General features: G+C 41.8%; 1 protein-coding gene across 7 annotated transcripts in view; it reads left to right on the forward strand.

The window, feature by feature from the left end:
- The window catches only part of FBLN1 (fibulin 1), a 133,782-nt gene that overhangs the window by 91,249 nt on the left and 27,232 nt on the right, over positions 1-15,301 (forward strand). For all 7 annotated transcript variants that reach the window (XM_061582442.1, XM_061582446.1, XM_061582447.1 and 4 more), the window contains 2 exons: positions 10,126-10,268; positions 10,953-11,084. In XM_061582442.1, coding sequence (XP_061438426.1) covers positions 10,126-10,268; positions 10,953-11,084 — 275 coding nt within the window. The remainder of the gene's footprint in view (positions 1-10,125; positions 10,269-10,952; positions 11,085-15,301) is intronic.

Here is a 15,301-nt window from a genome sequence, read left to right on the forward strand (position 1 = left end):
TAAATGTTGTTAAACAGCTCTCATTAACTTGTATTTACATCCAGACTACTTCAATAGTGCCATTTAGATGTCAGGGCTAAATTCAAACATTTCTGCTTGAGCAACATCAGTCGTATATATTAAACTGTGGACTTCTATTTTCAGTGTGAGGCAAGAGCTAAGTGTGGAATGCTTTGGCCAAAGTTCAGTGCAAAACATTTCACAATACCTGAAGTTCTGTCCGGTGTACTAAATACACAATGAAGTGCATAAGAGAATAAAGTTTATTTCTGTTGGATAAAAAACCAAGATGACTCTTGGACATCTCTGTGAAATGCACCCACAATTCAAAAGGGAGCAACTGTATTATGCCCACTCAACCGCTTTCAATCTGCAGAATTGATGCCACTGATGTTCATTCTGCACTTGCAAAGAATCAATTTTTCAGTGTGGCAGTTTGGAACACTCTGCCCTTTAATATTAGGCTGGCACCCTCACTGTATTTTTAGTGCCTGCTAAAACCTTTTTTTATTTAGGCTAGACATGTAAATTTGGCATGTATTTTAATATGTAATTTTATTTCATAATGTATATTTAAAAACGGCTGATTTTCCTTTGTATTTTGAAACATTTTTAGGTCAACTTGTTTTTAACGTAGGACACTATTGATATTTTTCATGTATATTTTATATTTTATGTAAACCACTTAGAGGTTTTGATGATTAAGTGATATATAAATCCTGTTAAATGAATATTACATTCCTGTGTATATCACACAGACTCTGCCTTCTAATCCCTGAGCATCCAGAAACATGCTAGGGAAGTACATACTTGCCTCATCACTGCTATGGCTACTTCATTTTCCTGAAGGGGGGCTGAGGGGCAAAATAGGGTGGTAGATCAAAGGCAGGAGTTATTTCAGGACAGCGAGCCAAATCGTTTGGGTGGGAGAAAAATGGTGGCTTGCTCAGTTTCTTCCCAGTCATTTTATGTTCCTTTTGCTGTGCTATTAATGCCACCTGCCTTTTGGTTCTCACCCCATGAGCTCATGGTGTGTGTGTATTGTATGGTGCCAGATAGTCCACAGTTGCATGGCAACTCATAATCTCACAAATCATCAGTATACACACCCCTACACCTAAAGAACTCATCTCAGCCTGCTTTTTAAGTGATTGTGACAGATGTGTCTCCAAACACATCTAGTACACTTGTCAAGCAGCCAGAATTGGCTGAAAGCCCCTACTGAATGCACACTTTGGCAAATCCAGCCTTTGAGCTCCAAGGACAATGTGCTTCCATGTATATGTGGTTACAGGTTCATTACATGGTCAGCTACGTACAAGGCATCAGTAAGCCAGAGACAAAAAACTAAAGCTTAGATTGGCTTTAGGTACTTGAGGTACAAAATGAGAAACACAAAACTTTGGCCCAGGGCCTTGCAAAATCTTGATGCGCTGTGGCATATTAATGAATGCATATATTCGTCTAGTCAGCTTTAAAAACACACTGTAGTCCAGATTAAATAATGTTAGACAATCAATCAATCTTTATTGATACGGTCATAGACCAAAAGACATTTATAAATAAAACTACATACATTTATAATAAAAGGTTACAAAGTTGCAGTCATGTTAAAACAGTAAAACAATAAAACAACAAGGAAAACAGTTACAGTTGGGTGGCGGAAGCTTCTGAAAGGATAGATGCCTTCCGAATTGATTGAGCCGCAAAAATAAATTTAGCAACTGACAAGATAGTATCCTTATTAGCTGCTGACAAAAGATGTAAAAGTAAACAGTTAAGCGGTTTGTAGGGGTATTTATTTATGATGGGGGTTATGAATTTGGAGCGAATATCGTCATATAGGGCGCACTCAAAGGTGACATGAGAGAGAGTTTCTATGGCGCTGACACCACAAAGGCATAATCGGTTTGCATACGGGATACGTTTAAATCTCCCTTCAAGTAAGGCAGAGATAAGACAGTTAAATCTAGCCTTTGTAAAGGCTAGACGATATTTGGGGATCGTAAGAGTTTCCAGATAAGGGGCACTGAGCATAGGCACAAAGCTCAGACCAAAGTGAATAGGAGAGCAGGTCGAGGTGGCTGCAGTTATGGAGCGTTGGAAGTCCATATCGTTGATACGAGTCCGGATAGAATGTTTAACTGTCTCTGGAGCGAGGGACATCAGATGTTCAATTGAGAGGCCAATACTTGCAAGGTAATATGTAAACGTACGGGCCCATTTCGAGGTAAAAGAGTCTTCCCAGAGTAAAGGGAGATAGCCAGTAGATTTTTCATAAGACATTTTAAACCAGAAATTTAGGGCGGCCAACCACGCTTGAGACTCAAGTGAGACTAGGCCAGATTCTAACCTAAGGACCGCCACAGGAACGCACCTGGGAACGCCAAAAATTTGTCTGAGAAACAAGGAGAGAACTGCCTCCGCAGAAGAGTTGAAGGCGCCAATCCATAAAGGTACCCCATAGAGAAGTTGAGAAATAGTTTTGGATCTAAAAACCTTTAGGGCTGCCGGAATGTATTGTCCTCCTTTAGTGAAGAAGAACCTTCGAATACCACTGGCTGAGTTGCGAGCAGTAGAAATAGCCCCTCGGATATGGGGATTCCAGGACAGAGAGGAATGAAAAAGTATACCAAGGTATTTGAAATGAGAAACCTGTTCTATTTTATGGGTATTAATTGTCCATGCGTGAGCAGGAGAGTGCTTGGCAAAAGCTAAGATCTTAGTTTTGGAAAAGTTTATAGATAGTTTGTTATCATGACAGAAACTCATAAAAGCTTTAGTTAGGCGTTTGAGTCCTACTTTAGAAACAGAAAGGAGAACAGCGTCATCTGCATACAATAACAAGGGACAATGCAGGTTTGCTAACTTAGGGGGGTGGAAGTCCGGGGATTGACAATAAAGGGACAGATCATTCATGAAAAAATTAAATAAAAGTGGGGCTAGTATGCAGCCTTGTCTAACTCCTTTTGTTGTAGTAATGGGGTTTGTGAGATGACCTTATAATGTTAGACAGATAATTCTATGTTGCCTCTATCTGGAAAATTTAAGTAGGCATGATTATATAACACTATTGAGGTGCTTTCTGGATGAGAATGAAAGCAAGTTCCACACCTGAGAGACTCGCGAAATTAAATTGGACAGATTTCCAAAAATAGCAAACAAAAATTAAGGGGTGGACAGATCAACATGGGAAAGTGCCATGTTCCAAAAGAATAAATTAAAACAAATTCAAGATCGGGCCATTCTTTAGAGGATGATGGACAAGATCAGTTTGTACATGACTGAAATAGCAGAGGAGCTACGTATGCATAACTGGATCTGCTGCTGTCTGTAAGGGAAGTGCCAAGTGGTTAAGGTGTATGATATGGTTCTTGTTATTTTAATTGTGAATTTTGCAGTTTGTTTCAAAATATTTTTACTATATTCTGAATGCCACTCAGGAAAGATGCATTTTGAAAGGGAAATCTCTTTAATAATTGCTTGGAGAAAACTTTTTCTCCTCTCAAAATGCGAAAACTGGAGATCATTCAATGAAGCTGAATGTAGGAAGATTCAGGACAGACAAAAGGAAATATTGAACTGTGGAATTTGCTGCCGCAGGATCTAGTGAGGGCCACTACCTGAACAGCTTTAAAAAGGAGTTAAGACAAATCTATGGCTACTAGCCATGACGGCTGTGTACTAGTTCCTCCACTGTCAAAGGCAATACTGAATACTAGTTAATGGGGAACACAAGTGAGGGCACTTCTGTTCTGCATGCATGGTTCACACAGGCCTCTGATTGGGTCCTAAGAACAGGATTTTGGACTAGGTGCACCTTTGGCCAGATCCAGCCGGGCTCTTCTTATGTTAAGTTCAGAGGCTGAAGACTGCATGCTGTTTACAGGCCCTGAGGGTAGAGACACACTTACTGTTGTGCCGGTTCCAGTGTTCTCCACCTCCCTCTTCTGAAAATGGGGACACTAGTCAAACTCCATCCCTTTTACTCTAAAACCTGGTCAGATCAGCTCCAGTGTGGGTTTTTTTTTAATTATTCAGCTTCGGACAGATTTCACATCTGATTGACAGATTAGCCCATTGCCCCTCCAGCTGTTGCCAACGGAAACACTTTGCTGTAGGTTCAGGCAGAGCCAGTGATTGGTCCAATACTTTGCTGTGGGTGGTCCTGAAAGATCTGAAGTCAGCAGTGGGGAATGGAGGTGTATCTAGCCAATGCCAGAATCACTTCAAAATGCAGCCAGAAAAACAATTATTGATGCTTTAGAAGCAACTAGTGTGCCTACAGCCTGATGTTGCATATCCTTTTTTCTTGCTGCTCCTCAAGAAAGTGCTGAGGCCAGACTCGCACACATAGGATACAGTAGCAGGTGACTAGACTGGGCTCTAGCTTCACCCCATAAGATTTCCATGTCAAATCTTGCATCCTTGACAGGAGGGGCTGACAATTCTGGTATCACCAAAGCCATATAATTGGCCCAGTTTGCTTCCTTTTTTTATAGACATTACCAGAGTGGTGTGGGATCCAGCCACTCAAAAGCAGTTCATGCATTTTAACAATCTATCAGCCAGCTCTTAGAAGTAAGAAACAGCAACTCCGTTAGCAAAGGATGTAACAGTGTAATTTGTAAATTCATCACAAGAAGGACTGTTCAGTTACTTCGCCTTCCACATCCACCTATATCACTTAATCCTTACCTCTTCTGTTTTTCCACAATACATGGACAGACCACACCTACCTACCTTTGCTATCTTACTTATTTTCTGTGGCTCAAACGTATATAGAAAAGAGAGATACCATGTCTGGCTACACAGAATAGGAATTTGGAAAAGTCTAAACATATTAAGAGTCATGAAAGGGGAAGGGGAAGTCTTAGCTAACCTAGAAGCAGGTATAATATCAGTCATGCCTTCACTTATTTTCCTTCCCTGGATCCACTTGAGGCCTTCTCTGCTCGTTTCTTTTACTTATTGGTCCTGCTGCCACAAACCTGGTTCAACATAGAATAAAACCAGGGGGCGGGGGGGGAGTCAATGTGCCAGATATTAAACATTGTTCATGAGAATCTATCCTACGTTGTTTTTCCTGTGAATTGGCTTTAGGTTATGGATGAATAATGCTGAGAACGGGCACACAAACTGTAATTAAAAAATCTGTTCTGATGGGGGGGAAATGGTAATGGTTGCATATTAGTCATGCAGTCAATCCATCCTTCTTGGCTGCCTGCTAACACATGCCCAGTTGTTGTTTTATGCTGCCTATGAGATTACCTGGAAAGAGTTCAACTTGTAATACAAAAGAGATAAAATCAAAAGCTAAAACCTGAGAGCAACTACTGTGCCAAGTCTGGGGCTTTCAAGAGTCCCCCCCCCCCACACAACTTCATTTGGCATTTTTAATTTTTTCAACTGCCACCCTTCCCCCAAATTTTAGTTATGGATCCTTTGAAGAAATTATTGCTTCCTGCTGGTATTCAGCCATGACTTTTTCTTTTCTTTTCGCCTTGATAAATAACAAGATGATATCTTACTCTAATTTTGCCACAGGTCCAAGAATGAGTATTGAGCATCCAGTACACTGAAACCCTTTTGAGTAGGAAAAGTAGGGAACTTTTTTCAACCAATGTTTTTGTTCCATAACTGGAAAGTTCTTTGCATCGTGTTATTTAGATTTTTACAGCTCACTTTCTCTCAAGGGATTAGGGAGAGTTATGATAGCATAAAGAATGGAAAGGGTTTCCGTTCTGAAGGCGAACTATGTAGAGGTAGAAACACACTCTTGGGCCAATTCCAGTGCATCTCTACCTCTCTCTTTTCAAAATGTGGGCACACAACACTAGTTAAACACTACCCCCTTTTACTGTAAAACCTGGTGGAATCAGCTTGAGTGCATTTTTTAAAATTCAGCTTCAAAGAGATTTCACAGTTGATCAGTAGATCAACCCATTCCCCCTCCAGGTGTGGCTAATGGAAACACTTTCCTGTAGGCAACTAGTGTGTTCACAGCCTTAATGTGACAAAGCAAATCGCCTCTCCCCTTGTCTTCAGAAAACTGCAGATTCTCATAAACCATCCATCCCTCACCAGTTGCTGTTAACAACTTCGGCTTTCAAACATTCTGGTACCTGGTATCTCTGCACAAGGGCAGACCTAAGAGAGATTGAAGCCAGGTAGGCTCTAAGATGAGTATAAGGGTGAGCCTGTGCTGGATTCTGGTGCAGGGTGAAGGAACTGTCCAGGAAATGTTGTGTCAGAACAATCTTCAGAGCTGCTGCCGCCGCCAAGTTGCCACGTTACTCTACCACTCTCCCCCCCATTCCTGCCTTCCTCAGCTTGATAGACAAAGGGGATCCCCTTTTGGATCAGGGGCACATTTCAAATTTTGAGAAAGTGCTGAAGGCACCAGCCACAAAATGGCTGTCATGGAGGGGACACGACCTAACACAAAATGAGAGAGAAGATAATCATTCCTGCTGCTGTCCCTGTCTCCCACTAGACAACCTCATATTTAACATGAGAAGTCAGCTATGTCTCAATTATGGATGCACAACTATAAAAGACACAAAATGCCTGTTTTCCCCAATGCCAATTGTCAACCACAGCCTAGGCTGCCATCCTGCACCCACCTACCTGGGAGTAAGCCCCATTAAACACAAAGAGACTGAATTAGACAGGTATACAATTGTACTGTAAGATAACAATATAGTGAATTCTTAATGTATGTGTAGACATCAGGTCCTGCACAACAGGAGACATGCCTAAGTATTTTTGCAAAGTTTTTGCATTTGCCATTTGGGGAGGGGATTCTTTAACGTAGTAGTAGTATTTGCAGGAAATAAATTCTAGTTAGTAGCTGATCTCAGACAAACCCACCACAGGAAGGATGGATCTCAGTTGATAGGTAAAAAGGAAGGGCAAACTACAGAGATTCCTAAACTACTAGATAATAAGACCAAAGCAGAAAAAGTAAACCAAAGGGGAAGGGAAAACAGGTTCTTGAGGATCCTAGGGATTCCTATTGTCTAGTGTCCAAACAATTCACTTATCAGCCACACCTCTGATTTCACTCGCTGGCTAAAAAAACCCACTGTCAAGTGGGAGCAGCTAGCCTGGCTCACTTCACAGAAATCACTTAGAATGGTATCTGTACACTTTGCTAAATAACATTTCTTCTAGGATGGCTAGAAGCTTTCTTTTTTTAAATGAAAGTTCAGAGTCTAGGGTCTCTACCCAGGGGTGCCAGTGTCTCTCAAGCAACAGTCTCTCAAGCAACAGGATGTGAAATGGTATGATGGGATTCAGTTCAACCACCAGAACCTTAGTGCATGGGTGTAGGCTAGCATTCAAATATGATCCACGCTGGAGTTTAATGTGGATTTCAATCACTGTGGAACTGTTTTTCTGAATAAACATGCATAGCATTTCAAGGTTAATTGGTTTAATTGGCAAATGGATAAACTAACACTCATTAATTAATAGACTACAAGTTAAGGATACCCTTGTTAATGGTTTTGAGACTTTGCCTGTATTGGTTTGCTTGGGATCAACTACATGTTAAAGGAAAAATATTCACAACTTACACACACATACATATATCAAAATATATACTGTTAAATAGAAAAAAGAGCATAGAGCCTCAGATTACTTTGGAATTTAGAATAACAATACTTAGCATTCATGTACCATATTAGTGTTCAAAGTATTTTGCATAAATTATCTTGTTCTAATATTTTCAACACCCCTGTAATTATAGTTGGTATAATAGCTATGAGAGCCAGTGTGGTGTAGTGGTTAAGGTGTTGGACTGACACCTGAGAGATCAGGGTTTGAATCCCCACACAGCCATGCAGCTCACTGGGTGACCTTGGGCCAGTCACTGCCTCTCAGCCTCAGAGGAAGGCAAGGGTAAACCCCCTCTGAATACCGCTTACCATGAAAACCCTATTCATAGGGTCGCCATAAGTCAGGATAGACTTGAAGGCAGTACATCATCATCATCATCATCATAACTATAGCATAAGATCAGTATTTTTATCATATTGCAGATGGGAGATTGGCTGATTGTGGTTAGCCCAAAGATCTCAGGTGAGCTTACAACACAGACAAGGTTTGAACCAGGGACTTCCTGATACATAGAACAGTCTCATTCAAAAGAACTGCAAGCATTTCTGTACAAATCAATGATCTTCCCAAATATAAAATATCTCATTCTTGACATGATAGTAAGATGGGCATCTATTATTCTTTATCCATTTGACAACAGCCTTCTGGTCACAGGTACTGGGGTATTTTTTTTTGCTATGGCGAGGTATATGGTATTTCTACTTAAATTATATTATTTCTAAAGTTGCATCAATACATAAAATTATCATACACAATTTTTATGAAAATCTGTATGTTTTGTTCTCTTTTTTGGCTATGCTAAGTTGCCATGCTACCTTCTTGCAATATCCCACACTCAGTAATGATTCAAAGGGAGACTGTGGAAGAGAGAAACAGATTCTCCCCGTCCAATAATAAGGATTAGCCATTTTAGCAGCAGTCATCAATAATTTCTGTATCAAGTTTCCTCTCTGAATAAATGGAACTTGTTTAACAATGCACATCATGGATCAAAAGGACTTTTATCTCCTATGATTTATAAAACTGGAGAATCCTTCAGAATCTTTCACCTCTTCAAAAACATGCAGAATGTCAACACACAATTTCTGACACCAGCAATTATAATAATGATTCATGACTACATCCAACAGTGTTAAGTTTACTGAAGCACACTGAAATCAGTGGGTTTAGCATGCCTAACTCTGTGTTGGATTAGGTCTTAATACTTTAAATGGGTCTTAATTTGTCTGGTGTCAGTTACACTGATTATATATTTTGAAAAGGTTTCCCCCTCCAATTCATGGCAATAAAGTTACTGAAGACATCCCCCACAAGCTGGTCACTGTCATAGATGTGGTAAAATTTCAGGTCCCCTCAGAACTTTCTGCCTCTCCTTTGGGCTCTCCATATTTCCTTCCAGAGGCAACCATTTGATCAACTTGTCCTACGAATCCTGTTTTCATGAAGCAAACTGTTAAGTTAGTTGGCACTCATATAAAGCAAAACCTAACTATTGGATTTGGCATATTGATACATACCTGGTTTATCTCTTTTAAATCTGCTGATAGAATACAAAATCATTTCAATCCATGAGAACCTTCAGCTGAAGCATTCTTTACTTCTCCAATACTTCAATATCTCCCAGGCCATTACGAGTTCTAATTTGTTCATTCTGATTTTTGTTGTTATGTGCCTTCAAGTCGATCATGACTTATGGAGACCCAATGAATCAGTGACCTCCAATAGCATCTGTCATGAACCACCCTGTTCAGATTTTGTAAGTTCAGGCCCATAGCTTCCTTTATGGAATCAATCAATCTCTTGTTTGGTATAAAAATACAAGGCTTACTGTGGAACTTGTGCAAAGCCGCCTCTTGCTATGAAACCATAGTGTTTTTCTTAAAGGCAGACATTTGCCTCTCTATTTTAACTTGGAAAACTGAATTGAACCTATTCAGTCTCTGATAGCCACTATAAATACAGCATATTGAGAAGTCTGATGCCACCTTCATGAGGAGTTTTAAACAAGATGCTCAATGAGATCTTAGGACAGTTTCCTTCCTGTAGAAAATCTAAGGACATCTTTTGCCATATATTTAGGACATATTAAGTAACTAGGAGAGCAATTTGCAGCAACATTTACATGACACTTGTCTCTTGTGATTTGCAGGCTTTGGACCTAATGATAGCTGGATGTACCCAAGTCACCTTTAGAATTAATCCAGTGTAACTGAATTTATTTCCCAGATCAATGTCTGAAAAATTGCTCAGACTCATAAGAACATAAGAAGAGCCTTGGTGGATCAGGCCAATGGCCCATCTACTCCAGCATCCTGTTTTCATAGTGGGCAATGGGAAACTTCCAAGAGACTAGGAAACATATACATATGAGTAGTGTGTTTACCGTAAGATCAGGATAAAAAACCAGAATGTCCAACTTTACTGCTTCTCGCTTGTTTGATTGCTACAATACAACACAACTGAATTTATGTCCAACAGGTGTATTTCCTTTCTTTCTCTTAGAGTCAGTCACGAGAAGACAGATACTGTTCGCTGTATTAAGTCCTGCCGACCAAACGATGCCAACTGTGTGTCAGATCCCGTTCACACCATTTCCCACACTGTCATTTCACTGCCTACATTCAGGGAATTTACAAGGCCTGAAGGTAAACAGTTTTCCTGGCTCTGTAAAAGAAGTCTGGCATATAAACATCCCAGAAGCTGTTCCTGTAGAAATCATTGCTAAGAGCCAAGCCAGCTGCTGATGCACCTTCCTCCACCCCTGTTGTGTTGCCAAAATGCAGCACAGCAGTCACAGAAAAGGGGGAATGTGTTGAAATTACTTCCTTTTATTATTTTACTGAATGTATTTATATACTCATTTTCAGGCAGACCTCATGAAGCGGTTTACATTTGTACAACAATAAGCATTGATAACTCTAAAAAAAGGAAAGAAAAAAGCTTACAATAAAATGGAAAGGACAGCTGATTGTTTAGCAGAGGCTGTAATGGCTTCTCCTCCCTCCCCTCAGGAGTTCTGCAGGAGGAAGGGGAGGGAGGGAGGCATTTAGCTAACAAATGCTGTGCAGGTTCCAGACTGGGGTAGAATGCCTTGAAATCACAGGTTCCCAGTATTCCTCTTGCAATATGGGGAAATGCAATTTCTGCTTCCCCTGAGCAAGGACTTCCTGCATGTCACATGAAAGATAAGGCACTTTGAAGTATACTGTGGCTTTGTTATTCCTCTCCTTAATTTTTCTGATTTGTAATTGCTGAAGAGATTGCATTGGACTGATTTCAAAGAGTTTGTGTTGCCCTTTTTAGCTTACTTCCAATATCTTTCCCCCCAGAGATTATTTTCCTTCGTGCTATCACACCAGCATACCCAGCCAACCAGGCAGACATCATATTTGACATAACTGAAGGAAATCTGCGGGATTCCTTTGACATCATCAAGCGCTACATGGATGGCATGACTGTGGGTGAGAAAGAAAATCCTTTTTCGGTATTATTACGGAACTCAAGGGAATAATAAATAATGTACTGGTTTATTGGATTGTCAATTTGTTTGTTTGTTATCATTCTGTACACCTAGCCTGTATGATTACAAATCCTTCCAAGTCAGTTTACAAGGAAATTAAAGATACAACAATAAAGCCACATAAGACCATCAAGGGTCTTACCATGCTAGCATCTGCACGTATGTTTGTGGGGAAGTTAGGAACACAAAGGGAGTGCAGAGGCAAAGGTAAAGATGCTTAAGTATGTGTTTATGTTTCCTACATTGTTGTTAATAGGACTTGGTATTGTTATTATTAACTGAACCAATATAACATGTTTCATATGCATCTGCAAAAATCTAGAGATGGGTTGGAGAACTTGTGGTCCACCAGATGTTGCTGGACTAGACCTCCCATAACTCTTGTTTATTGGTCATGCTGGCTGAGAATGATGGGAGTCTGAGTCCATCAACATCTGGAGGGCCTCGTGTTAGCCACCCTGATCTAGTCATGATTCAGACAAAGTCAACCACTTTTGAGCCCCGTTGATTTCAGTGGAAGGGGAAGCATAAACTTAAAATATTTTTCACTAAAGCACAGGTTTTAAACACTACTTAATTTTATTTATTTATTTATTTATTTTATTTTTAAAACTTATATACCGCCTGACTAGCAATAGCTCTCTGGGCGGTGAACATAGATACAATAAAATACAATATAATACAAAAACATCAGTCTAAAATCAAATTTCACAATCTAAAAACAGCAAAGGCTAAACTCAAATTACAAACATTACAATCATTAACAAAAAATTAAAATGCCTCGGAGTACAGAAAGGTTTTAACCTGGCGCCGAAAGGATGATAGTGTTGGCGCCAGGCGAACCTCCTTGGGGAGACTATTCCATAGTTCGGGGGCCACCACTGAGAAGGCCCTTGATCTTGTCACTGCCCTCCGGGCCTCCCTATGAGTCGGGACCCGGAGGAGGGCCTTCGTAGCAGACCGTAGTGTACGAGCCGGTTCATAGCGGGAGAGGCGTTCCGACAGATATTGAGGTCCCGCACCGTATAAGGCTTTATAGGTTAATACCAACACTTTGAATTTGGCCCGGAAGCGTATTGGAAGCCAGTGCAAGTGGGCCAAAACAGATGTTATATGGTCAGACCGCTTCGTTCTTGTTAGCAGTCTGGCCGCCGCATTTTGCACCAGCTGTAGCTTCCGAACCGTCTTCAGAGGTAGCCCTACGTAGAGCGCATTACAGTAATCCAAACGTGAGGTTACCAGAGCATGTACTACTGATGTAAGATCCTCCTTACTCAGGTAGGGACGTAGCTGGGCTACCAATCGAAGTTGGTAGAACGCATTCCGTGCCACCGAGGCTACATGAGCCTCAAGTGACAGGGAAGAGTCTAGAACGACTCCCAGACTACGAACCTGTTCCTTTAGGGGGAGTGTAACCCCATCCAGGACAGGATATGTATCCACCATCTGATTGGAAAGACCATCCACCAACAGCATCTCAGTCTTATCAGGATTGAGTCTCAGTTTGTTAGTTCTCATCCAGTCCATTGTCGCGTCCAGGCAACGGTTCAGCACATCGACCACCTCACCTGAGGAAGATGAAAAGGAGAAGCAGAGCTGCGTGTCATCAGCGTACTGGTGACAACGCACTCCAAAACTCCTGATGACCGCACCCAACGGCTTCATATAGATGTTAAAAAGCATGGGAGACAAAACCGAACCCTGCGGGACCCCACACTGGAGTAGCCACGGTGTCGAGCAATGTTCCCCAAGCACTATCTTCTGGAGATGGCCTGCCAAGTAGGAGCGGAACCACTGCCATGCAGTGCCTCCAACTCCCAACTCCGCAAGCCTCTCCAGAAGGATACCATGGTCGATGGTATCAAAAGCCGCTGAGAGATCAAGGAGAATCAACAGAGTTACACTCCCTCTGTCTCTCTCCCGGCATAGGTCATCAAACATGGCGACCAAGGCCGTCTCAGTGCCGAAACCGGGCCTGAAACCCGATTGAAATGGATCTAGATAATCGGTTTCATCCAATAGCGCCTGGAGCTGGTCAGCAACCACTCGTTCCAAGATCTTGCTGAGATATGGAACATTTGCCACTGGTCTGTAGCTGCTGAAATCCTCTGGGTCCAGGGAAGGCTTTTTCAGGAGTGGTCTCACTGCTGCCTCCTTCAGACAGCCAGGGACCACTCCCTCTCGCAAGGAGGCATTTATCACTTCCCTGGCCCAGCCAACTGTTCCCTCCTTGCCAGTTTTTATTAGCCAAGAGGGGCAAGGATCTAGTACCGAAGTGGTTGCACGTACCTGTCCAAGCAACTTGTCCACGTCCTCGAACTGAACCGACTGAAACTCATCCAACAAAACATGATAAGACTGTGCACCAGACACCTCACTAGGGTTAACTGCTATAAAATGAGAGTCTAGGTCCCGACGAATGCGTAAGATCTTATGCTGGAAGTGCTCAGCAAACTCATTGCAGCGGGCCACCGAAGTATCTACAGTGTTCTGAAGGCCTAGATGGAGTAGCCCTCGGACAACTCTAAAAAGCTCCGCTGGGCGGGAGAGAGATGCCTTAATAGTGGCGGCGAAATATTGTTTTTTCGCTGCCCTCACCGCTCCTATATACCGCTTGGTGAAAGCACAAACCAGCGTATAGTTGCATTCATCAGGAGTTCGTCTCCATCTCCGCTCAAGCCGCCTCCTATCTTGCTTCATCGCCCTCAACTCTGGAGTATACGAAGGAGCTGAATGAGCTCTGCAAAGGAGAGGGCGCGCAGGAGCAATCGTGTCGACAGCCCGGGCCATCTCCGCATTCCACAGATTAACCAGGGCTTCAACAGGAGCACCGGTCCTATCAGCCGGAAAATCCCCCAGAGCCCTTTGAAAACCTTCAGGATTCATTAGTCTCCGGGGGCTGACCAATTTAATAGGTCCCCCACCCTTGCGGAGGGAAAAGGTCGCTGAAAGTCTAAACTTCAGCAAGCAGTGATCTGTCCATGACAAAGGGAGAGATGTAAAACTCCCCACATCCAGATCACTATCCCCATGTCCAGTAACAAAAATAAGGTCGAGTGTATGCCCCGATATATGTGTTGGGCCACTAACATATTGGGACAGCCCCATGGTTGTCATGGAGTCCATGAAGTCCTGAGCCGCCCCAGACAAAGTAGCCTCGGCATGAATGTTGACATCCCCCAGTACTAATAGTCTAGGGGATCTCAACAATACCTCCGAGACCACTTCCGTCAACTCAGTTAAGGAAGCCACTGGGCAGCAATTTTGGCTGGATTCTGCCCTGAAATTGTTTTTTTTGGGTGGGGGGGTATTGTCTGGTATTTCTCTGAAAGAAGCAGATTTTTTCCCCTTCATGCTACTAACGTTTTTCAAAATAGTATGTGTTTGTTGCAAAGAAGGATAGAATATAGATGAAACACAATCTAGCCAAAGTTAAATAGTTTTCAGCTATAGGCTTGATTCCCTTCAGCTGAAATCCATGGGGCACACGCAGTATAATCCTGTGCCTGTCTAGTCAGAAGGAGCCCCATTGCATTCAACGGGGTTTACTTACAACTGAGTGTGTAGAAATACAGCCTTAAGTACTTGTTATGTTTAAATTTTTATTGACTTTTCAACCTACAACAAAAAAGCAAAACCATTCATAACCTTTCCCTTATTCCCCTCCCTCCTCCCTCCTTAGGATAGCCTTAAATACTTTTAACTTGAGCATGATTGTGCCCGCTCACTTTTTAATGATTAAAGAGTGGGTTCATGGGCTACAGAGGCATAACAATTGTAGAACATGTGCAATACATACATAAGCTTGCAGGTGGAGTCCTTTACTACATATTTCACTCATTACCTGAATATTATCTATGTATAAGCAAGACTGAGTATTCTGAGGGCTTCCTTGGAGATAGGAAGTGGAAACTGAAGTGGATTTATGCTAGCAGTAGGTCCAATTAGACTTGACAGACTGCTGACTTTGGCTTGTGAGGCCATTTTGAGCAAATCACATCCACCTGTTAGTCATCTTATGTTAGGCTGGAGATCTGTTATCTCCTGTCTATTATGATGATGATGATGATGATTGATTTAATTTCTATCCCACTCTTCTTCTCAAAAGGAGCCCAGGACAGCAAACAGGGAACAAAAGACTAAAAACATCTTAAAACA

This window comes from Rhineura floridana, chromosome 8 (genome assembly GCF_030035675.1).
Source record: "Rhineura floridana isolate rRhiFlo1 chromosome 8, rRhiFlo1.hap2, whole genome shotgun sequence".
Classification (NCBI taxonomy): domain Eukaryota; kingdom Metazoa; phylum Chordata; class Lepidosauria; order Squamata; family Rhineuridae; genus Rhineura; species Rhineura floridana.